At 33.7% G+C, this 26,192-nt stretch overlaps 2 protein-coding genes across 3 annotated transcripts in view; one reads left to right on the top strand and one right to left on the bottom strand.

Moving 5' to 3' along the window:
- Positions 1 to 14: 14 nt before the first annotated feature.
- LOC140051948 (protein lin-54 homolog) lies at positions 15 to 14,435 on the top strand. 2 transcript variants are annotated; one of them, XM_072097302.1, is made up of 10 exons: positions 15 to 99; positions 826 to 1,586; positions 1,799 to 1,985; positions 2,577 to 2,704; positions 3,301 to 3,498; positions 4,188 to 4,279; positions 4,681 to 4,755; positions 6,279 to 6,519; positions 6,991 to 7,187; positions 10,391 to 14,435. In XM_072097302.1, exons 2-10 carry the CDS (start codon positions 888 to 890, stop codon positions 10,581 to 10,583), a joined length of 2,010 nt encoding a protein of 669 aa, XP_071953403.1. In that variant the 5' UTR covers positions 15 to 99; positions 826 to 887; the 3' UTR covers positions 10,584 to 14,435. The 2 variants fall into 2 exon arrangements, with proteins under 2 accessions (XP_071953403.1, XP_071953404.1); XM_072097303.1 differs by lacking the exon at positions 15 to 99 and having other exon boundaries at positions 812 to 1,586.
- A 1,293-nt stretch (positions 14,436 to 15,728) lies between these two features.
- The window catches only part of LOC140051755 (uncharacterized), a 31,417-nt gene continuing 20,953 nt past the window's right edge, over positions 15,729 to 26,192 (bottom strand). The window contains exons 2-3 of the mRNA XM_072097061.1: positions 17,740 to 18,695; positions 15,729 to 17,139 (exon numbers count right to left, since the gene is read on the bottom strand). Of these exons, the coding sequence (XP_071953162.1) occupies positions 16,954 to 17,139; positions 17,740 to 18,695 (1,142 nt within the window). The 3' untranslated portion in view covers positions 15,729 to 16,953. The remainder of the gene's footprint in view (positions 17,140 to 17,739; positions 18,696 to 26,192) is intronic.

Genomic DNA, 26,192 nt, shown 5'->3' with positions numbered 1-26,192 from the left:
GGGATAGTAATGGTGGGCGCGTGATTTTGAACAAATTTCACCAAATCATCAGCCCAAAACTCCCTTCCAAAGAACGATTTTATATAAAATATACTTTAGGTAAGACATATAGCTATTGAGGTATTTATACATTATGTGTTTGTGTGTTTTATTTTAATACAAAATGTAAAAATATGTGTGAAACTGAGGCACGATATAAACCCTCCCGATCGCGGATATTGTCAACACGGGTTTCGGTGTGTCATTCCACACAGCTCGGTCGTGGTTGTGTAGGTGGTGTAGGACCTTGCCTAGGCCTAGAAAAAATGTATGCACACATTAAACAATTAAAGAAATTTAGGCCTAAATGGTTATTATTTTAAAAACATATTAATTATAAAACACGTATAAGCATAGCAGCTGAAAAACTTGCAGTTAACATTCTGTGTGCAGTGCTGTGTCATCCTAAAAAACAAAAAAAAGTCTTTGTTTTTGTCCACAATAAGTACTGTACATACAGACATACATAGAGCGATGGTAAACTCTCCATCAACTCTTGGTTTATGAGACTTCAGCTTTAATTAGAAACACTATTCTACCTCTCTATCTTATTGTTTTTTGCTAAGTTAATACTAGTAGTATAAAAAAACATTTGCTCCTTCTCTGGGACTTTAGTAATTATTTGTGCTTATTATATAAAACCATTAAATGTAGTGTACAGTACCTAAATTGAATTTTTCCAGTTTTTGGTATTGTAACTGCACTACTGTACTGCACAATACTGAATGCAAACTCATTGTTTTTAACATTTAAATTCTTTATTTCCAATTTTCTTTGTACTCATAGGAATGTACTGCTGTCAATTTTTTTAATGAAACACAAATCGTTAAATTAAAAGATATTATATCATGGAAGACTCATCTAGTGGCAGTGGTCAAAGCAAAAGCAAAATGGAAGCAGCGACTATTACAACCATCGCTGCAGCTGCCTCGCAGGGCCAGACTATCAGTATAGCTGGAAAGACTGGTCAAGTGATCACTACAAGTAAAGGACAGACAATTGTACTATCAGCTCCAAACTTACAAACAAATGTTATTCCCATATCGTTAGCTCCTGCTAAGCCAGTGGTTACCGTATCAAGTATAAATCCAACTGCAACGTCAGCTGCCGTTCAGGCTATTTTAAAACGTCCCCCTCCATCAATTGGACAGAATCAGGTACTCACAAAAGTAATCATTACTAAAAACCCTACCACAAATAAGATTGTGTCGGTTGCTGGTACCACACCAAAGTTAACGTCGGGAATTTTACAAACAGTTGATGGTAAATTATTGACTCCAGGTTCACCGGTAAAGGTGATTACAGTCACTCAGGGCAGTCTACTAAACAAAAGCATTGTAATATCAAGTAGTGCAATGTCAAAACTTATAGCTGGTCAAACCATCACCTCCAGCTCTACACAAATTAAGAGTCCTGTGAAATCATCAGTCACAACACCAAAGAAAATAGCCCCAGCTCCGCCACGACCCCAGCAGGTGATAATAAAAGGATTGGTAACAACGTCAAAGACAACCCCCTCTGTTACAACTGTAATTGCAAGTGGAATAGTAAGTATAATGTAGTGATCTTTGCAGAGGTTTATTTAGTTAAAGATATTGTAAATATAAATTGATTCAAAACTTAAACATATAACTAACACAAAGAATGGAATAATTACTGCCAGATTAAATGGTTAAGATTTGAAATTGTCAAAACCCACTGTCAATAAAACACTTTTGCTTAAAAATTCTATAAGATTTTTCTTTTGTTCTTTATGCAGAACACAGTGCCATCAACGAACTTAGTGTTGCAGCAAAATGCGTCTGGCATTGCAAGTTTACAACAGGCCGGTACATCATTGACGTTCAGTAACGCTAGCAATCTTCAACCTATTCAAGTGGCTGGTAACAAGTTCCCATACATTCGTCTAGTCACTGTACCATCGTCTTCAATTTCAACGACTGCAGGTTAGAACTTAGGAGTGGAGTTGTGGCTTTGTGGTTATGATGCATGTCTACCACTTCAAGGATCCTGGGTTTAAGTCCTGTCACATGTCAGGATTTTTTCTAAGGACAAAATTACAACTCCACTCCCAAAGACTTGTAATAAGACTTTGTTTATGTAGAGCATCTTGTGTATGTTTGTCTTGTGAACCTCTGAGGGTCCCTAATGATCAGCAATTGCTGGATGGATCACCCTCATTAAATATGGTAAAAAAAAAAGTTTATAATTTAATGGTTTTTTAGTTAATATTATAATTATTAATTTTTTTAATGCAGCATATAATAATAATTGTATTATTTGTGGAATAATTAATGATGGAGTTTGTCATCCTAAAAGTTTTAATGGACAAAAATGTAGCAATAAGCAATCTAGCGGTTTTTTAATTGCAAAAAAAGGTCTAAAATCATTCTGACATAGGGTAAAAGAGAATCAAAAGGTGCTGAAGCTTGAAAAGGGAAACCAATGGTCGTGTGATTTAGGAGGAGATAGTTAGTGCTATTTATAATTGATATATTGATAGCAGTGATGAAGATTATTGCTTTTATTTTTTACAGGTAAGCAGATAATTCAACAAGCAGCACCCCAGCAACAAGCAACAAGGAATAAAGTGATTTTATCAAACAATAGTCTTATGCCTCAGCAGTTTAGAATGCAAGGGGTCCCCATTGCACCTGCCACACAAGTAAGTCTAATGCCAGCCTCTAGCACAAACAATTTTACGTACTGGTTTTATGCTATATATAATAAATTTCCTTGACGTTTTAGACAGATGAACCAACCTCATAAAGGTAGTTCAAATAAAATTTGATTATACTGTATATTAAATAGTATTTTTTTTAAAGGTGTAAATCTTATAGGTCATAATCTTAGTGGAACACCTTACAACTTCTTCAAGAATATATTATAAACTGTGCAGTATGGACAAAAAGTGTTAAATACTTTCTAAAGAATGATAAATCAATAGTTTTTATTGATGCATTTTTACAAATAGATAAACAGTAGTTGCAGAATTTGTGGTATTTCATATTATTCTAATGCATTTTAAGAATATATTTGTAGCTTGTACTTGGTTTAGAAGAAATAAAGCTTTGTCTAAACTATCAAACTTTATGTGACAAAAAATGTGATGTGCCCATATATGGACTTGATCATATGATATCACTGCCATATTTGGGGATATTACATTTGGTCACAAACTAGTTTGATAGTGTAGACAGAGCTTAAGTTTTGGTTCTTGTAGTTTTATAGTTTGTAAATGATGGTGTGTTCTCTTCATAGGTTGCCATAAGGTCTGCATCCACATCTTCTACCACAACAGCCAAACGTATGATAATGCCAAACAGGCCGGTTCAAATCCAACCAAACACATCTACTAGCCAGGTGTCTGGCAAACTAAGCATTCCAGCAGGAACACTCTTAACAGGAAATAACCTTTCACAGAACATCACAGTTTTACCTGTACAATACATTGCTCCTGTAAGTATATACTTTACTTTTTTGCCAACAAAAACAACATAACCCTATTGTGAAATGTTATTTGTGAAATGTTATTTGTGATATAGTAGCCTTAAAATGGTCCAAATTGCCAACTTCATAAAGGAACCTTGGAGTTGCATTTTTTTGGGACCTGTCTGTGCTGTATTGCTTGTATCCTTTAAGGGTCTGTGACACCTGTTCCGGCACGGTTCCGGAACCAAATCAAATAGAACATAAATGTTTTGTTTTCAGCCTGGCCCGAATAGTCTAGTAGGCAAGGCCTAGCTAGTGACCACCTGCAATCTGTACAGTAAAGTAGGCAAACACGGTAGCCTTTATATCTACGATCTCTACGTATTTGGGGTCAATTTAAGGTCAACCTCGATTTTACGAATCCCTTGTTTTACGTACGCCTTCCGGTCCCATACCGTACGTAAAATGAAGGTTCTACTGTAGCTGTATGAAAACATTGACATTTGATTTGACAACGTTGGACCAGGACCGTGCCGGAAAAGGTGTGAAAGCCCCTTTAGGAAAGATGCTTTACATTCTGTGCCTTTGGTCCATAGAGAACCTATTCCTGATTTACTCTACCAAAGACACAAGGCATTTAAAACGTTATTTTCCATATTTGTACCTTAATAAAAACATGTTTTACAAATTAAATATATAATTTGATATCTTGTTAGGTTGGACAGCAAAATCAAAATACTGCTTCGTATATTCCAATTTCAACCAAACCACCAACAGCAATCTCAGCTGTACGTCATAGTTTAAATGGGTAAGTAAGAGAGAATTTGCTTGTATTAAAGAATGTACTGTAAAATATAGTATAGTATACTGTATTAATGATGTGCTTGTCTGATTCTCACTAGCTACACATTAGCACCTCTGATTTGATGTATCACAATGACTGGACTCCTCAATACATTCAGGGATGCTGTAGGTGTGCTGTTTGTATTTTGGTGTGTAGAAGTTTACCAAATTTAAGAGTGTTGTAAATCGCACTCCTCAAGGGTAGTTTAGGAGTGTGATCTCACTCGCTCGTCTTTAAAAAACAGGCATGCACTTGAATTGTTACATACATTGTAAAAGTTGCGGTAAAGTGGGTAGACCATCTACCACAATTCAAATTATTGTATTGTTTTACTAAACTGATAACATTACTGTTATATCCACTAGTGGCAGTCAACCAGAACCTCCAGGAACAAGGCCTAGAAAACCATGTAACTGCACAAGGTCTCAGTGTTTAAAATTGTAAGTATGTTCATATTTTATGAAAACATCACCAGCCCTCCTCTAAAACAATGCATTTCCAAGTTCTTTCAATATGTTTCTTTCAAGTACGTTCTTAAAACTTGAATTCTTTAGCCTTGTTTACACTATCAAAAAAATGTAATGTGCCTATATATGGACATGATGATGTCATATCATTACCATATTTCGGCCTATCGCTACTGTACCATGACACTTTTTTGTCAAAGTAGTTTGATAGTGTAGACATAGCTTTAGTTATTTACCCAGGCAAGTTGGTTCCATGTGTACAGTTACTGCTAACTTTAGTGGATATCTCATATACATAATAAAATATGCAAAAAGCTAAATCAAAACAATAAAGTAAAACATGCAGAAAAATTAGCAGAGTTTTCGGGCAACACTAGCCCACCATTTATGAAACTGGAATATTATATAATATATATATATATATAAATCCAAAGGCAAAATACTGACAATACTGTATCAGTGGCTGGATCTCAATGGAGATACAAAACAAAAGTGAAAAGCTAAATCAAAACGATAAAGTAAAACATGCAAAAAAATTAGCAGAGCTTTCAGGCAACACTAGCCCTTCATCAATGAAACTGGAATATTGTATAATATATATATATAAATCCAAAGGCAAAATACTGACAATACTGTATCAGTGGCTGGATCTCAATGGAGATACAAAACAAAAGTGAAAAGCTAAATCAAAACGATAAAGTAAAACATGCAGAAAAATTAGCAGAGCTTTCAGGCAACACTAGCCCTTCATCAATGAAACTGGAATATTGTATAATATATATATATAAATCCAAAGGCAAAATACTGACAATACTGTATCAGTGGCTGGATCTCAATGGAGATACAAAACAAAAGCGAAAAGCTAAATCAAAACAATAAAGTAAAATATGCAGAAAAATTAGCAGAGCTTTCAGGCAACACTAGCCCTTCATCAATGAAACTGGAATATTGTATATATATATATATACAGTATATACCAAAGCACCAACAGCAATCTCAGCTGTACGTCATAGTTTAAATGGGTAAGTAAGAGTGAATTTGCTTGTATTAAAGAATGTACTGTAAAATATAGTATAGTATACTGTATTAATGATGTGCTTGTCTGATTCTCACTAGCTACACATTAGCACCTCTGATTTGATGTATCACAATGATGATGACAGTATCACTTGCACTGATGAAGGGCTAGTGTTGCCCGAAAGCTCTGCTAACTTTTCTGGCTGTTTACTTTATCGTTTTGATTTAGCTTTTCGCTTTTTATTTTTGTATCTCCATTGAGATCCAGCCACTGATACCCACAGGATTGTCATTTTTTTCAGTAATTTGCCTTTGGATTTATATATACAGTATATGAACATTTTATTCATTTGGGGTTGTGTCAACCGGCTCAGCTACAGTGATTAAGTTCACTTAGGTTCACCCTGTTCTCCCCAATTTCAGTTTTTAGTCGCGTGCAATAGTAAAATATATAATTCTCTGTTCCAATTGCTTTCTAGATATTGCGATTGTTTTGCGAATGGAGAATTTTGTAGCAATTGTAACTGCAATAATTGTTTGAATAATTTGGATCATGAAGATGAAAGAAGTCGTGCAATCCGCTCATGTCTTGAAAGGAACCCCCAGGCTTTTCATCCGAAGATCGGGAAGGGACGAGGCACGGCAGGGGAACGCCGCCATAACAAAGGATGCAACTGTAAACGGTCTGGATGTCTCAAGAACTATTGTGAATGTTATGAGGTAACTTTTTCATAATTATTTACCATTATTTTTTGTAGTAATGAACCAATTAAGTCTTATTATATTTCTCATTTTTTGTCCTTTTGATCTCCGCTTATGTGTACTAAATCGTAATTATACCGATTTGCCTATTTTAAATCTATTTGCATGCATTTGGATATTTCTAGCCCATTTTTGTAAGTGAAATTTCATTAAAAAAATGTTGATGATGTTTAGAACTTTGAAGCACATTACATAAAGCTCTGTCTACACTATTAAACTAGTTTGACAAAACAAGTGTGATGTGCCCAAATATGGTAGTGATATGACATAATCATGTCCATATATGGGTGCATCACATTTTTTTGCCACATACATTTTTATATTGCAGACAGAGATAGAATGTTACTGTCTGCTTTATATAAATAATGCATGTTCACACCTTATTATATCAATTGAACAAAAATCTTAATTTAATGTGATTTCTTACAGGCCAAAATTCTGTGTTCGTCAGCTTGTAAGTGTTATGGCTGCAAAAACTTTGAAGAAAGTCCTGAACGGAAAACGCTGATGCATTTAGCAGATGCCGCAGAGGTCAGAGTTCAGCAACAAACAGCAGCCAAATCAAAACTTTCACAATTCCAGGACTTTCCTTCAAAAGCACCTATGACAAATGAGTCTGGTGAAAGGTTAGTGGTGGTTAATGCATTTTTTAAAAATCTTTTATTACAATTATTATCAATTCAGAAATTTCACAATCTAGAGCCAGTGGAACAGTAGCCTTCAGCAATGAAGTTTTCTCCTAAATGAAAGAAGAAGGGATTATAAAATTATTAAAAATTATAAAAATATGGGACCGGTATAAAAATTCGAGTTACGCGAACTTCGACTTACAGATTTGCCAAAAAAATGCTAGGCCTAGGCTCACTCACTAGCCGCGCTATGGCTAGGCCTAGTGGACCCTGCCCTGTCGCGATCGCGGCCCACGCGATGAGCCTTCTTGAATTGAGTTTGCTTAGCTAGCTAGCTAGGCCTAATAAATGCTAAGCCTCTTTATCGGCAATGATAAACTGTATTTTCTTTTATGGTTTAAGCCCAAAACAATACAAAAACGTATAATAAATACATTTCGGTTCTTATTCGAAATCGGTATCCATTGTTTATTGCCATCTGTCTAGCACAAAATAGGTACCCACAAAACGCCGCTCAAGTTCTCAACGCTTAAACAACTCATACACTATACACTAGCGCGAGTTGTAGGACGCCGCCTATACTATACAACCTGCTTGAGAGAACCGATATGGTCCCACATTATCCCCTCTGTTGTTTGTTTATCGAATTACGTACGTTTCATCGGCTTTTTTAGCGCGTTGTTGCCGCGTAATTTGTGACTTCGACTTATACGATATAAATCACTAAAGAATGTGTGTATTCGGACCGCAAAAAGACGTCGACTTAGACGAATTTCGACTTAGAAAAATTCGACTTACAAATAAAAACTAGACATGAAACTCGTCACTTTGACGAGTTAGTTATCCGCACGAGAAACGCCACGAGCACGTCATGCGTTGGAATATTGCACACGGAAAAAGATTATGGCATTATGACCTGGACTGAAGAATATGATTATGTTGTTATTGCTGAATTCTGTTATTTTGTGTCATATAGTATACACAGTATAATCTGTATACATATCACAATCACATACAGTGTAGAATAGGGGAAAATACGGGACCCGCTATTTATTCCAATTTTTAACATGCTGACGGTTTCAAAATGAAACGCGAAGGTAGCAATTTCGGAAGGAAATTATCTCAGCAACAACATATTAGCGTGTACAAGAAATTTGAATACGTGAAATATTGATGCGCGCTCTTTTAAATGTAATGAATTATAACGCAAAAGATGAAAATACGACTTTTTTTATATAACTGGCCATATGATGACGTCACAACATCCGATTAGCAAAATGTTCACATGATTTCGTATCTACAATTCAATAGCTTCCAGAAAACGTTTTAATCATGATTATCACATTTCATTCTTACGAGCTATAACAGATTTAATTTTACTGTAAATATGAAATTTATGCCACACGTAATTTAAATTTTTAGGCATGATGACGTCATAAAAATAAAAATATTTTTAACTCATGTGAAAGATAGTTGATTGACCTAGACAATATCAAAATCGGGGTTAAAATGGAAAACGGATAAGTGTAGATGCGCTCTATTAAATGTGATGAGCTATGAAGAAAGATACAAAAATCCTAAATTTTATATTCGCGTGGCCTTACGATGACATCAAAATGTCCTGTTAGCCATATTAATGCATGATCCGATATCTACAACTCATCAACTTCCAGAATATGTAATAAAAATAACTTTCATTGTTTAGTATAGAAACTACGACTGTTTAAAAAAAGGCTTAATTTTAACGAATTTTTGATTTTTTTCATCAAAAACCCGTGCAAATTGTTCAATTCTACGTGCTCGTATAACGTCATTTTAAATCAAAATTGTTTAAAAGTTTGTAAAATTACTAGAAAAGGCTGGAAAAACATAAATCACTCAAAAAAGCGATGTTTTTAACGCTACGTGCCCACCGCGCGCGTAAAAAATTGCGGGCGCGTGGGAATTTTTGACATGCTCAAAATGACATGAAACGCGTAGAAATTCGATTAGAAATAGTTTTTTCGCATCTTCAAATTTTAAATGCGCGTGCGCGCGTAAATTTGTGTAAAACTCGCAATTTTTTTTCCACAGAAAGTTAGCGCACAATATAAATTAAACTTCTGCAAAGTTTCAATTCAAAATGTTATTTGGTTTTTGACCTATGTTAAATACGCGAAATTTATAAAATCGCGCGTAAGTCACGTTGCGCAACTCTGACGTCATTCAAAAATAGGAGGTGCACAACTTCACATAAATGCCCACATGTTGTCAAAGTTATGAAATGTTATGTTTACACATGTTAGAGAAACGCTCTACACAAAAATGGAAGGAAAGAAATAAGAATAATACAGAAAAAAAAAAAAAAATGATGATCCTATACAATCACAAGGAGTTATCCGCCAAGTGCGGATAACTAATTACACAGTAATGTATAGGAAAGAATTGGGACTTTCCAAAAAATTCGACTTTCGCGATTTTTCGACTTAGGCGAATTCGACTTAGGCGGAGTCGACTGTATTAAAAAAAATAATTAATTTTCATTTAATTTCTACTTTGATATCACCCGATTCCCATTTCTTTATCTCCACATACTATCTATTTCCGAAGTATGATAGGAATATTTGGTAATACAGCATCTGATTTATATCACATGCTGTGCCTGTATCATGTAAGGTTAAGGGTTAGGTTACTACTAAATACATGTGAAACACATGTGATGTTGTATTACCAAATATTCCTATGATACTTTGGAAATAGATACTGCACCGAGAATTGGCTGTTGATTTATACATCAATAAATTCAAAAGGGTTTAATAAAGAAAGCAGAAGACAAAAACCAAGCACGTATTACAAAATTAATAATTATGGATTTCAATTATTATTTGCTTATATTACAGCCTATATAAATACGTAAACATGTTTGGATAAAACTGCATCACAATACTACTGCTGCGAGGATTGTTAATTAATTTTTGCGTGATTATCGTGTCCCTGTCATTAAACATATAAAATCTAGTAAATTCTCCAGGAGTTTGATATTGACTCAGGGAATGATATCTCATGAATATATATTCCCTCGAGCAAAATATCATTCCCTTGTGGAAATCAAATCTTATATTTCACCTCTAAGTAGGCAATATTTGTATAATAGTTTATATTGGTAATATTGAGAATAGAATACAAAACATTAAATTGTTATCATTTTATTTACTGTTCAGATTACCTTATTCATTTATAACAAACGATGTTGCTGAAGCCACCTGTCAGTGTTTATTAGCCCAGGCTGAGGAGACGGAGAGGAACGGCGACTTGCCCCATATAGGAGAACAGCTCATTTTAGAGGAGTTCGGCCGATGTCTAATGCAAATCATAGAATCAGCCGGAAAGACGAAAGGAAATGGTAGCATATGATGAAGAATAGGTTAGGTATGTTGGGAGTGACTCCTAATTGATAAAATTAACTCGTATGATACTAGGGCGACAGAAGATGCAAGTGGGACTCCACATCTTTACATTATTTACTAATTTACATATTTGTGTAAGCTTAGTTAGTAACATTGTACCCTCAGCACTTCTGCTCATTTGGATTTTTATTTATTTAATTTTGATTGGCCGTGGTGAGTGGGTAGGAAAGAAGGCGTGTTTTTCCTCGTTGTGTTCACAGCCCAATTTGCCACCAATGAGTGGTTAATCATGAAGCACTATGCCAGTAATTCATCAATGTAGGTTATTCATTGCTTGGTACTATGACGTATTTTGCAAGAACCAGGACCAATACAAGTGTTTTTGTAACATCATTGGACAGAACTGAGACATTTTTTATTTTCTCTATAGAACTAAATTTTTACAAATCTTAAATCCTTGCAACAACTTGGGTAAGAGATCTTTGGAATTTTTTGGGGGGATTTTTATTATTACACAAAATTCTTTTCAATACAAGTTGTACACCAATTACCAAATTTTTTGTGTGTATAGTACACTCTAAGCTTGTAGTCAGGGGTGTTCATAGTGTAACCTGAAAAAAGAAAAAAATTGGACTAGCTCATGACAAAACATGACAATTTCTACTAGGCTAACCCTAAAACAATCTTTTATATTAATTTATTGTTATTCGGTCTCTATCGTTTGCTTACGCTTGGTTGCCACTGTAGAAATCATGGCTACAGGCTTTTGAAAAACCTGTAGCCATGATTCCTACTGAGAGTGTAAGAGAGTTTAAGAGAGTGTCATATGCAAATTCTGTAATACAGCATCCCATGTGCTTCACATGTGATGTCTGTAGCATGAAAAGTTAGGTTATGATCTGTGATACAGGTGTGATGTGTGTTTCATTTGACGTACTGTATCACTGATGTGCCTATGATACTGGTTAAATTTAGATACAGTACCAAGAATCTGCTAGTAACACAAACTGATTGATCAGATGTAAATATGCATTAACTGCAAATGTAAAATACTGTACCATCTTGTGTCTTACAAAATATACATTTGTGTACATTTTCAATTTATTATAACTGCTATGTAAATCTTAAAACCTCATTTTAAACCATGGCTAATTTTAGTTATTTAATTTATATACATAAATTGTTTAAATTCATGTCAGATATGATATGACTGTATGTCTGTAAGTGATTTAAAACTGTATATTTTGAAATGAATTTGAAAGGTGGTTTACTGTACTTAATACATTTACCTAGTAGAGACAACATAAGTATACTGCCTATTTCATTAATTTAATTATGTTGTAAATGAAATAAATGCTATTTTACTATGGTCAACCCTCCCCAAAACAAAATTTTCTTATACTCCTAATCCTTAATTATTTATTTTTAATATGAATTGCATTCTGAGAAGTGTTTTAGCTAGGATCAAGCGTGTCCAATTCTTGACCAAGGGAGTCCAGATTTGCACCAAGGGTGTCCGGTTTTGGAATTAGTGTGTCCAGTTTTGTGATTATCATCGTCATACTTTTCATGATGCCATAATGTGAAAATATTGACTCTATTTCATTGCTTAAGTTTGTTTCCCACTCGATTGCAAAACAAGGACATAATCTCACCATAAATAATTGAACCAATCACAACACGATAGATCTTCCAAACTATTGCTTGTGATTGGTCAACCTGGATTGCGACTACGACATTGTGTAGCGTCCTAGTGAGAACCAAGCTTAGACTACCGTATGTATTTCCAATTGATTTGTGCAAGCTTCAACTAGCCTTTAATATATATGCTGCTTTCTCTCATTTCCAGATGTTATTTATATTGTCAGCTTTTGCCAAATGCATTTTATTTTTTATCGACAATTTGCTTAGACAGAGATTAGCCCCATTTATCAATTCAAATTTTTTTGAATTTTTCTTTAACTTAACTGGTAACTGCCAACAAATTAACCTAATATCAGGGTGCATACTATTTAAAATAAATAAATTTGAGTTAAAATGTTTGTATTTAATACACATTGCTTTGCTCAGAGCAAGCATGGTTTTAAACTATAATTATATTACTACACCACGGATGAATTAATTCTAGTCTCAACTAATTTCTTCTTTACTTGTTCAACAATGATAGATTTTGAAGTTTATGTAATTCATATAATGGATATCTAGTATATGAGTAGTATTTCTTATGAATTTCTAAATGTAAAGCTTGGTTCCCATTTGTTGTACATAACACAATTATGTACGTGCAACGTTAGTGCGCTTACCAATCACAGTTTTGTGGATTCATCGCGTCAAATTACGTCCTTGCGTTGTGACCAAGTTGGAACCAAGCGTACGTAGAGTACCTTGCCATGAAAGTACAATTAATACAGAGCAAATGCGTGCATGCCCATACATAGTTTAGCCAATCAACATGAAAGACACAGGTTTATCAGGCACAGGCATTTCGCATTCAACTAACCTCTGTCACATAAATGCTTTAACATAAAGCTGTTCTATTGTATAATATTTAATTAATAAATAATTTAAATGTTTCTCACATTGAAAATATTATTTTGTTTTAAATGATAATATGTTTACCAGTAGTAGCCTAGTAGTAAACAAATATGTAAAATCATTACATTTTTGTGTGTTTTAAATATGATTTATACTATTAATTTATGATTTTGATTATATGCATCAGTGTATTTAAAATTAGTTATAAAAAATTGCTTCCTCCTCTGAGTTATATTTATCGTATTTGCATTTTAAATATTATATTTTATTCAATATTTTAAAAGGCTTTTTTCAAGTTAACCTTTGACCTGAACATTTGGAATACAGTTGATGGTATTAATGGAGACTAGGGAAATATTTTTGACGATAAAGATTACATTGATTTGTAAATAACTGAAAAATATTCGAATAATCCAAACCTATTTTTTCTTAATATTATAACGAGTGTAAAGACTACTACAGTGCGGCCGAATTGCGGCCGTAATTCTAGGATTTCTTCAAGTATTTTATTGTAAACTGTATTTTGTAGAATTGTATATTGTATATACATAACAATTGTACGTATATGTAATAGTGACTGACATAGGGTGTTACATAGATTGCTGTATAATGGAATAGAATGTGATCACTATCAAGTAACTTGTCTTCTCTTCATGTTGTTTGTGCTATACTACTATTTCAAAGAATATTTTCGAGTACAGTACCACCTCACTGCTACACATTATCAAATGGTATAGCCAAAAAACACAATTCAAATATGTTTCCCACTTCCTAGATTGATCAGAATTTATTGCTAATCAAAATCTTCAATAATAATAATAAATCAGACTTTACATTAAAACAAAAATAGACAGTGAACAATTAGTCAAAAGATAACTTTTAAAAAATGATTAAAACAAAAATAGACAGTGAAAAATTAGTCAAAAGATAACTTTTAAAAAACGAGTTTTTAATAATTGTTTGAATGTAACGATGGTGGATGCTTGTTGAATTGCAGGTGGTAAGTCGTTCAAAAGAGCAACTGAGGCACAGATGAATGAGCGACTTCTATAAAACTGTGTAGAAGGGCGGACAGAGTGTAAGAGATTAGACCCAGAAGAAGACCTCCGAGTTCTTTTAGGAGCATATTATAATTTGATAAGTTCTTTATGAATGTTGGTGAAGAGTTGTGTATGGCTTTGTATATAAGCAACATAATCTTAAATGAGATTCTCTACACAACAGGAAACCAGTGAAGCTTCTCTAAAGAAAGTGTTCCCTGTGTTTTATTATAAAAAATGTTTTGTAAATACCGAAGTCACTCGAAATGATTCAGTATCCGAACAAGGTTTCATTTTAGATAATGTCTGGTGGTGAAATAAATATGACATCTTAATATAATGTATCTGAAAATTTTGAATTAATAATTGGAATTTGAGGATGTGAAAATAGCAAATAAAGTGGCGCAGTCAAATTGACATTTTGAAACTGAGGAAAGAACGTAAACTATAGGGTGCCTAGAAACTCAGATCTAGAAAACTCGGATCTCAAATATATCTGAGTTTTCTAGATCTACAAATAAACTATACTATTCAATGTACTGATATCCTGGTCACAATTCAAAAGTTTCAGACGTTTGGTTTTCCGATTGTGAAAAAATGTCTAAATTTCTAGCAATTAAAATTCGATTGTAAACAGATGATGAATTTAAGATGAATTACCAATCAATTTGTAGCCTACATTATAATTCCATTAGGGTTGAAATAGATCTTAATGTTGAATGAGTTTGATTTAAACAAGGCAATTACAACAGACGGCAGATCTAATAATACGTTGTGTCGGAACACGCACTAAACTTTAACTTCAACAATAATTTGATTTAGTTGTTCCGCACGAGGAACACACATTTTAATAGTTGACACGCGATGATAAATGTATATAGATCTTAGTGTCTGTGAGTTAGTTTAATCGGTTGTTATAATGCTGCATGCCGTAACAATTCCGAACCACTTATCAAAAGAAAGCGAGAAAAGACAAGGTCCCGGTGGTGATCGAGGTTCATGCTACATTTATTAACGCATGCGCACATGGAATCAATTCATTTTTGGATTCACCAATACTTGTAAACCAGGCTGTTTCATTGTCCCGTTGAAGTTACTAGAAGATAAACAAAATCAAATAGTGCTTATGTGGAATCCAGGGTGGCCAGTGATTGGACAGATAATGTCAGATACAGCACACAATTATGCTAGACGTACTGAAACTTGATATAAATGCCCAATTTTCATCAATACCTTCATTGTACAAGAGGTCTGATCTATCAAAAAAAAGTTGTATCTTCGACAAATGCTAGATTTGACATAAAAATGGGTTATTGTGTTTTCGACAAATGTTAGATTTGACTGGAAATTATGCTAAAGATTTTAAAAATATAATATTACTTTTCCAAAATACGCATACAAAATTGCTATTTAACATCATGCTAAATTTTTCGGAAATGATGCATAACAATAATGCTTAGATTCTAGATGGGTAAAATGAGATAGTTTTGCCAAATTTTGTCACTATGGTGGATCTCAACTTTTAAAGAAGAAAAAAGAGAAAATAGAAACAACAATTTACAAGACAAAGGATTAAATTTTATTACAATCAAATAAGTATATAATATATACCTAAATCTAAACTGTCGTTGGAATAAATATCTTAGTAGTTTTTATACTTCGATAATTTCAAATGTATCTAATGCTATCATATACAAATACTTTCAATTCTAGATTCTTTACTCCATATTACATATTTCGTTCATCAAATCACATAGCAGCTGAATCAATAACTCTATCACCCACCCACAATCGATTCAGACTTACATTGTTAAAATTCATTTTATTTATAAATATGCTACAGTATAAACTTTCGAAGCTTATAATTCTAAGAAACAATTTTTGTTTTTGTTGATAAATTTGCATTGAAAAACAATATTGGTGGGTATAGTCGTAGGCAACATAAAAAACTCACTCGATCATTTACAAGGATTACGTCATTATTTATTTATAGTTCATACAATTTACAATATTTAAATTTACCTAAAAATTTTTCTATTTTTTCTTTTCCATGAAATACGGTAGTCCTCTCAATAAACTAAATAGGCTATTTAAACCTGTTATAGATATTTAAAGTTGGCCTATTGTAATACCTTCATTGTTACACCCTAGACAAAAAGCACATTTTTGTTAGATTCCATAAAAGGCGCTAAATTACAGAAGTAAGCCTTAGCATTTTATACAATTTTCTTTAATTTTTTATTACAAGTTATAAAATGTTTTTTCTTGTGTACAAATTTAATACATTTATTTTCATATCGGAGAGTGTACTTATTACATAATACAATATCACTTGTACAAATTTATTATATAAGTGTTTTTGAAATAAGTTAAATTTTAGCAGTTATACATACAATTTAGTTTTCACAAAAGTGCGACAAACTGGGCAATGCTGATAATTTAAATTAATAAGCACTTTTAACATATTTTTTTTATAAAGAATCTACTTCATAATAATTAAATTTATTTTAAAATCTTAAATATAGAAACACACAGAGATGGAGTTGGAGATTAGGACAAAGCGATACAATATGGCAGTGACAAACGGTCACAACAGACATGCGCACATCGACTTAAGCACTTCCAGTTTATTTTATGAGGTAACTTTTTCTAACAGATCAATATAAATTGTAATACTGTTGAAGATATCAGGCTCTGCACTAGAAAACATTGTGTCCATGTAGATTTTGATACTGCAGAGAGAAATCTCTCTTATGGTTGTCCAATAATGAAAACTGCAGAGTCGCGATATCCATGCGCAGGCTACATACAACCGCACGACTCCACTTGCATGTTTGGATAGTTGCGCAGTGATACATTCGATTCATCGTCCAAATATACAATACTGATTGATGACATTTTGGTTGGTACACAGCAAGGCGCCGGCACTGGGATCCCCATTGACTTCACCATGCCCAAGATCAGTGCGTTATTTGTAGGATTCAGTGACTAAAAAAAAAGAAGAAATATTTCGAAGATATAAATAAGTATAATAATTAAGAATGCCGGTAGTATACGCTTTGTAGTGGTGGTAGGGTATCTGTATGATTTTGTTAATTTAAAAAAAAAATTTATGATATTGTGGATATTATGGATAGCAATAAATATTAAAAACAAAAACAAATGAGCGTAAAAGTTACTTTTAACAGTTGACCGAACGTAAGGGCAACGCAAGTGATCTGATCAATCACTACGTGATAGATGATGATCCATCGTGTCATGATTGGTCACATTACGTAAATGAGTTGCGCTTACTCCTCTTGCGTTGTATCCTAGTGGGAACCAGGCTTATCAATGGAATATTGTAGTATTTATTTTCTCGTAAGACCCCCATATGAAAATCAGTCATGATAAAAAGTATTTATCCAGGTTTTTTTTAGAGAGTGACTGTTTTCAAATCCAAAATTGAAAAGTTTATGAACTTTTGATCAATAAGGCGAATGATCAATTTGTTAACTAAAATTGAAAATATACAATATTAATGAATGTTTTTTTTTATAATCATGCTTGTTACTGTATCAAAGATGATATAATCTTTGCCTGTATTACCTTTTGAAGTGGATACGGACAGGAGCCTGCACAATAGTTAGGTGTGAACAAGTCTGGAGCAATCACAAAATTATCCCAACCAAGATCTTTGAAATTAACACTCAATTTTCTAACTGAGCATAGTCCTTCTGTGTTTTTGTATCCTTCATTTTCAGTCTTTTGCAGATTAACAATTTGTTCTGCATCATTTGATAAAGGTTTGGTATCTTCACCACCAAAAGGAGCAATTCCATTCTTTCGCCTGTTTTTACGTTTTTTGTTTTTTCTCTCTTTCCTTCGCCTGGAATTTTGGTCAAGAAATTCGGGAAATTTTTGTTCTGGTGCTTTTACAACTTCAACAGGTGCCATTGGATATTCGTTGGACATCATATTATACGTGTAATAATTTGATTCGTTGATTGGCTTTGGGTTTGGAACAAAAACACTCCTTGCTGATCGACTGTTGATGGCGCTTGTCACGGTTTCTGATAATCGTTGAAATGGTGGTGACGTCAGGGATGTATCCACAGACTTGTCTTCTACGTGAACAAGAATAAATGGTCGTCCTCGCTTCTGCAACATTTTTTTCTTTGACATCAACTTATTCCACCAGTCGTTTTTATAATCAATTTCGTTATTTTCATCAGACCTTTTGCTTTTTACTTTGAATGTTAGTCCCAATACTGCTTTCTTCGTTAATTCTTCGGTGAGTTGTGAAAGAAGTGATGTTATGTCAAGCGTTTGCCATCCTTCGCCCCCAAACTCAGCTAACGAAAACGTACCGATTTTGGCGCAGTTGTCATTATCTTGTACATCGTAGGCCATTATTACAAGTTCGCTCATGTTGGTATTTTTAAATTGCGACGGTTGTAGCGGTTTTCGATTACTTATGTAAAGCTCAGATTTAAGGATATTCTTCTTTTCGCCTTTTGGTTTCAACTTTATAAGAAACATGTGCTTGTCAGTGCAAGTAGATTCTGAAAGAAATAAATAAATAATATTTGTAATATATAAATCCAAACTGTTTGCATCAAATAAATTATCAGACAGTTTGAATATTCGCTTTGTTAAAGTGAATAAAACAGGTATTTTCGTGGACTAATCTTTGTTTTCAATCTGCAATTAAATATGTTGCAAATTATCTGTTCATGTTATAGATTATTCGAAGCATATGGGTACTTCTTGTGTAGCAGGTTCCTAAAACATGGAACTCATCTTCTCTATGAATTCTTGTTAGTATGAAAAAAATACACTCGTATTTCCAAAATGTATACAAATAAAGGGATAAATAGTTTTTTAAATTATTCTGTAACACCGTAATTGTATTTTTTCACTGCCGTGATTTTTTTTTGTGACGTATACCATTTGAATTTGGCAGAGGCCGGTTGTTGTTAATGGTAATATTCGATTTTTGTTAAGACCGATAGTGGTGGTCTAATTTAAAAACAATAAATAGACCTACATCACTATCTTGACCAATCACATTTATTGGATTTATTACAACCTGGACAATACTGAATCTATTTTATTTTTAAGACCTTATTTGACTAGGCACCTGCTACAGTAAATTACGTAACATATACGGTATGTGGCAGTCAAGCGGTTAGTGAAAACCGTTGTTGTAAAATGCATCAATGTCTAACATGCCGGATACCATTACACGAATTCAAGAATACTGAATTGGATTTACCCCATAGAAATACGTACTAAAATTACGTTATAATTACGGTAGGTTGTATTCGTTTAGTTTTACGCTGAATTTATAAACATATTCTAGGCCTAACATTATTATCACCATCAACGTACATAGGCACACAAAGAATGCCGACGTCACCAATCTCAATGGAATTCAAAGGAATTCCTTGATTCGATGGTGTATTCTGATTCACTACACCGAGTATACGAGCATTCACTGCCTAATTAAAATGCAGGTGTATTGGTATAAGATGCTGTATTCAATTAACTCATTCATTTAATATACGTACAAAATGGTTTATTATTTACGTTTAATAATGTTTTTCTAACATAACAATTATATGAACATTACATGTTTTTCTAAATCAGTATTTCAAAGTTATTTGCATTATAGAGCGCCACCAGTGGTTAGTCAAACTGAAACTTTTATTTGATAGTGATGTTAATACTAAAAACAATTACCTTTCTACAAAGACATGTGTCAAAATAATAATGTAAAAACAATTTTGTTGTTGAATTCAGTGTTTACTAAAACAAAGTTTTAAAACTAAGTCACAGAGTAGCCATTAGCCAAACGTAATAAAGGGTCACATGGATACGTTAGCCTCATAGAATACAAAATCTCAGAAACTAACAGTTGTCAAGCGTTTGATTGAAAGGAAAAGTGAGAGGAGAATTGAGGTTTTGTTCGGCGGCGTTCTTATCTCAATCTTTCCACAGGTGATGCCTAACATTATGAAAGTTACTTATTGGGTTACTCAGGTGACAAGCTGTTGAAATACATCCTGGCCATTTTATTAGAATCAGGAAAGACGTTTGCTAGTTACAAATTCACATCCACTCCTCTCGTGGGACCCATTTTGGCGAGTATATATTCTAGTGGAAAAGTACTTGATTCGATGAGGTACCTTGAAAAAATGCAAAGAAACCATACCTGTCAAAACTAATAGGAAGGGGATTATGATGGTACTTGGGCGACCCTTATTTTTTATGATTAAGAGAGTTAAGTCTCTTATCTAGTCGTTTAGCCTTATTAACCATTTATCACGATGGTTGTTAGTAATTACAGGTGAACAGCTGGCCAGGTGTCATTGAATGTAAATGAATGTAAATGAATAGACAGACTTGCTTTACCGTGTTAGTCAGGGGAAAAAATAAAATAAAAAAAATTTTACACAATTCGTTGAAAGTGACGAAGATTCTCATGAATTGTAGTTTAATTGTAGTGTTTAATGTATTCTGAAATCAAAAATTGTTCTTTTTTTCTTATTCACCTTATACTAGTAGGAGCACTTTGAAAATGTATTCGTTTATTATGCGGGTCTATACCACACACTTTATATAAGAACATGCTAAAAAATAATCAGCCTAGAATAAATCATAAGACAAAACACATATTTAAAAAACATTGATTTAGTCAGACCTTGTTACAGACATTGTTATATATTGTTACAGTTACTCCATTTCTGTTTCAACTTTCCATATGGCCTACTGTTTACTATGTTATTTACAGTTATTATTCGATTTTCGGTGCTTGTTTCTATCCTACCTGGATAAACCGACATAGGCCATTTTCCGATGGAGAGATGACACGAAAAGTGTCAACACCCCTCCAAGACATTAATACCGTCCATGAGACCATATACAAACGGTGCACAGCTATGGATAAGTTATTTTATTTCCATTGCATAATAAAGGTTGATTCAAGTATACTGTATTAACTTTAGGACTCATTGCTATAGTTATAAATGTTAGTGTTGAATGATTTAGGCCCAAAATATAAATATCCGTATCATTATGGGCCTCCCACGACGACGTAAAAATACATTTTGTCCGGCTTAATGATAATCAATTGATTTATGGGCCTAAATAACGAGGTAAACATGATCAGTGTTATTACTTGTTTTGACATTTTGGGCATAGATACATCTTAAATCATTGATATACTATACGCGTGACGTGTGTCATCCTATAGATTAAACTTTCGTATCATAATTTTATTATCACTGTTGTTAAAAATGCTGAAATAGACCTGGCCTAAAGTGTTGTCTACACTATCAAACTTTATGTGACAAAAAAATGCGATGTGTCCAATGGACAACATGATGATGTCATATCACTACCATATTTGGGCATATAACTACCACATTTGGGCACATCACACTTTTTTGTCCGACTAGTTTGATAGTGGGAACAGAGCTTAAACATATTGACTGTATTAAACACTCGAGATTCTTGTGCTCTCACGATTTTCAAAGGTTCTTTAGTGAAATTCTAAAAAAACAATTTTGTGTGAACGTTATATAATTGTTGATAGGGTCAATAAAATGATGCCCTGATTTGTAACAAATCATGGGACTATTGTACGAATTCATAAAATCTATTTGTGAGTTTTTTTCTATATGGTTTAGTCTGTTCCTTATTAAACATATACCCGGTGAAGGTTAGACCTGTTAGGCCTAACCCACAGATACTGGTTAGAACGGAAATCCTGCCCTCTGAGACACTTTGTCGCGATGATTCCGAACCAGAAACACAAGATTGGCCTAGGCCTGGTTTACATCAAAGTTATTGTTAATTATTCTATCAACATCAATCGAGAAGAGTCCGAATGCGTGTTCGTGATAGTTAATGATTATATTTAATTAGGCATTGACGTTTAATTAGGGTTATTGGCCTATTTTATAGCTATCTTTTAAATTGAAAATCTTGATTGAAAAATACGGTAATTGAATTGCGGATGTATTAATGTATTCAAACTCATTATTTTCAAAGTTGTGTTTTGGTTATCATAATAAGAAAATAATGTCAATACAAATTAGCAAAATTATCGAGGGATTATTTGTATGCTTTATAATCCTTCTTGTTGACCTTGACTTTAAATTATAAACCTATAAAAAAATATTAAACATTTCAAATAATATAGGCCTATATTAATATGGAAATATTACGGGTCGCAGGATGGTCAGAAGAGCCGTACACTAGATGGTTAAAAGACGTTCCTTCTAATCCCAATGTCCATGGTTCAACCACAGTAACCCATGTCTGTTTCTACTTTATTCCTTAAAGCGTGGTTCCCACTAGCGACGCAACGCAAGGACGTAACGCAACGCAAGTGAATTGACCAATCACAAGCGATGGCTTATTCGCTTGTGATTGCTAACTGTCTATAACTTCGCTTGTCATTGGTTAAAACGCTTGCGTTGCGTTTACGTCCTTGCGTTACGTTCTAGTGGGAACCAAGCTTGAGAGAGACGCAACGCAAGGACGCATGTGAGTTGACCAATCATAAGCGACAGTTCGGATGATCCATCGGTTGTTATTGGCCAACTAACCTCTGTGCACTATACGTTTCTTGCGTTTCATCCCACTGCAAAACTAAGTTTAAGGCTCAAATGAGACTAATCTGTGGTTCCCACTAGGACGCAACGCAAGAACATAAGAACATTAGCATAACGCAAATAATTTATTTTAACTGTCGCTTGTAATTGGTTAATTCGTTTGCGTTGTGCTTTCGTTCTTGCGCGCGTCCGTCCTAGTCCTGTAATTGGTTAGCTGCATGCGCATAGAAAGTATTTCATTTATTTAAAGTAGGCAATTCCAAGCCTCCGCTACTAAACTTCAAGTTTAAACTATGAAACAATAAACCACAGAATATGTTGTACTTTCAATGTTTGAACCACCTCTGTATGCACTTTCGATTTGATGTAAACATTTATCAATTAGATTTAAACATTCTATACGTGACAGACGATAATTATAGCATTTAAAAAAAAAAATAGGGTATGTTGATGTGTTTCCTCGTAAAAATCCATGTAGTAGCAATTATGTTTCTATAGTTTAGATGTATAGGTAATTGTATATACAAAGTTTTGTTTAAAATTTTGAATTGAGGACCTAGAGCCTAATGCATACATCATAGCCTGGACCTAGAATCCTCCAAAACTGTATTAAGGAATTGAGTGTCTCCACATCCGAATTAACGTACCCAACTTCATCGAAAGCTCCTTAATAACCCATTGTACTATAACAAACTTTACTAATTAATTGTTTGAGAACTCAGAGTTTACCATTTGGAGACGAGTCTCAAACTAAAAGTCTCTGTTACTAGAGGCTGTTATTTTGTCCATCTGAAGAACCACATGACTGCTGCTGTACAACTAGAGTTTGCTCGAGTTTTCAAAGTTTGGTAGTGAGACTACGATTTCATGCGATGTCAGACTTAACCCAAAACTCTACTATCAACTTCTCACGAGTCCACATCTACTGTAGGTTACGGCATAAAATGAATCATATACCAGTAATTATAATATAGCACGAACACAACATTAATGTGGCGAGGTCTGGACCCACCTGGCTGCCGATTGAGTTGTCCTTTTGGTAGGCCTACTAATTCTGTATTTCCTTTTATAAAACGCGCTGATTGATTACAGTGACTTTTTAAAACATTCATGTAACGAGATTTATAGTTAATCTAATTTTAATTCAGAAGTTTAGATGTATTTGGTTCTTATAATGATAACGAGTGGTTGGTCTTAATCCCAGTAGTCTAGTGTATTATTTACCTTAATTATCGTTTAAATGTACGATTTATTTAACATTCTCTGTTTTGATGACTTTCTTTTTTGAATAAATGTTTATGAATAACAATACTTTTTAGAGCTCTGATCTTTATTCGCAATAGAACAATAAAGTATCGATAAACATCCAATTATTGTTTTAGGTTTTAGATTTTGTTTTTGTTGCAAATAACCAAGATGTTCAGCTTGGAATTGAGCTGCTTATTCGTTTTAAGTATTTTCTGGTCTCAATACTTTCCAACAGAGATGCAATCGATCGTTGATTAACACCTACGTTTGCTAAATATAAAATGTCACCCGTGACGTGTTGTGAAGACAATGTGGAATTAACAGGAAAACAGGGAAACACCTAGACGCTTATGATGATGGACACAAGTGAGAAAACCGACAACGTGAAGTGAAGAAAGCGATTAAGAAAATGTTGAATGGATTGATGATAAATAAGACTGCTGGGGCACGCGTCACCTAGATTACTACACAATAAGAAGTACAAAAGACTGCTGGGGCACGCGTCACATAGATTACTACACCACAAGAAATGAAAAGGCTTTGTTTTGGGTTATGAATTTTATCAATCAGATCAAAAAATGGCAAAATTAGCAATGTGGTCATGTTATAGATTATCTGATAAAAATCCTAGAAAGTAGGAAAACTTTTGCCATTTTCCCCCTGACTACAGTGGCTGATCCAGGATTCTGAAATAGGGAAGCTTATTGTACTGTACTGTATTAGGATGTAGGCGTCGAATGAGAACCACATGTTATGATGTATCACGGAATTTGCCTATAGATGTTGATACAGTACCAAGAATCTGCTAAGCATAATCATAATAAAAAATGCATATAATAAATGCGCCAAAATACTGGATGATAAAGCTTAACAGGTACGAATCAACTACCCTATCGTAGTGCAGAGGAACTAAACAAGACTGTAACGAGTTTCTTTTATGGAGACAGATTTGCCGAAAACATGGCTTCATCTCTGCCGCCATCCAATTGTGTTCTCGACGATATTTGCCCGTTTGTATTAAAATCAATTTACCCGCTGCTTCCCACCTGCCAAGGGGTTTTAAAAAGAAACAAAATCGTAAGACCTTGCTCCATTGACCGCAAGCTAGACGAAAAAATTAGAGTCAACTAAAAAAGTCTTCTCCAATTTATCGAATAAGGAGATAAGGGGTGTGCTAAGGGGAAAAATTTAGTATCACTGAGTCAATGTTTTTCCACGTATATATTTTAAATGACGGTTGGTTTGTTTAATCTGTACTTTGCGGGAAATTAACGCCGACGTTTATTTAGTTGATTGTCAATCAAAGAATTTCTGTGGGTTTTATTCGATCGCTACTTTGTTGTGTTATGATGCTAAGCAGGCGAATAATAGTGCTCGTGGTAATCGTGTCTACTTTACCTAATTGTTTGATGAAATGATAAAATTTAAAACTATTAAATTCCTGAGTGAAAGATAACAGGTGTGTAGTTTTGTTATAATATTCTGCGCTTTTTTAGATGTGACGTGATTAGGGCCTATAAAAACAACAGCCACGAATGAGCAGAAAGGGGCATTTTATTACCCGAATGATACTAAACAGTACGCAAATGCTTTTGTTTTGTCTTGAACATCACTTTCTCGAATGTACTCATAATTCGTGTTCGTGTACTAAAGGAATCTAGTAAACAGAAGTAAAAAATGCGTTCTATTTTATCCGTTTTATTTAGATTTCACCAAGCGTGTCCTTCAGTAAACTAATTAGGCCTACAGGAAACTCTCTAGGCAAATATTGTTAGAACAACATAGACTTACAGCCCTTTGAGTGACATTTTATATAAACAGCTATCATACAAATATTAAATTGGGTTCGCAAATATATTTTGGAAAACTCCTGTTCGCTGACTTACAGTGATGTGGATTAGCATAGTGTTTGATCCAGTTTGATTATAATCTGACAAAAAGTCGAAACCTTTATAAGTCATTTAAAAAAAAATTAAAAATTACTTAAATTTATTATAGGTTTAAGTAAAAAATAATTGATAATTGATCTATAGTAATTTTGATGAGCATTTTGAGGAAATGTGTTTGATTTCGTAACTGGCTGGATATAATGCATACATAGACACCTAGTTTTAACAGTTTGTGGAGTTGACAATCCTATGTTGCAATGTTCACTTTTTATACGAACTATAGAACAAATATTATATTTGT

The sequence above is a fragment of the Antedon mediterranea genome, chromosome 6 (genome assembly GCF_964355755.1).
Source record: "Antedon mediterranea chromosome 6, ecAntMedi1.1, whole genome shotgun sequence".
In the NCBI taxonomy this organism is placed as follows: Eukaryota; Metazoa; Echinodermata; class Crinoidea; order Comatulida; family Antedonidae; genus Antedon; species Antedon mediterranea.
The sequence above is the reverse complement of the archived record's forward strand: the minus strand, read 5'-3'. Positions and strand labels throughout refer to the sequence as shown.

What these genes read in the sequence shown, in the direction of transcription:
- LOC140051948 (XM_072097302.1), top strand. Translation starts at nt 888, where the DNA reads ATGGAAGACTCATCTAGTGGCAGTGGTCAAAGCAAAAGCAAAATGGAA. An exon ending in TTCAATTTCAACGACTGCAG is followed by an intron (nt 1,986 to 2,576) that starts GTTAGAACTTAG and finishes TATTTTTTACAG; the next exon opens with GTAAGCAGATAATTCAACAA. An exon ending in ACAAATGAGTCTGGTGAAAG is followed by an intron (nt 7,188 to 10,390) that starts GTTAGTGGTGGT and finishes TTTACTGTTCAG; the next exon opens with ATTACCTTATTCATTTATAA.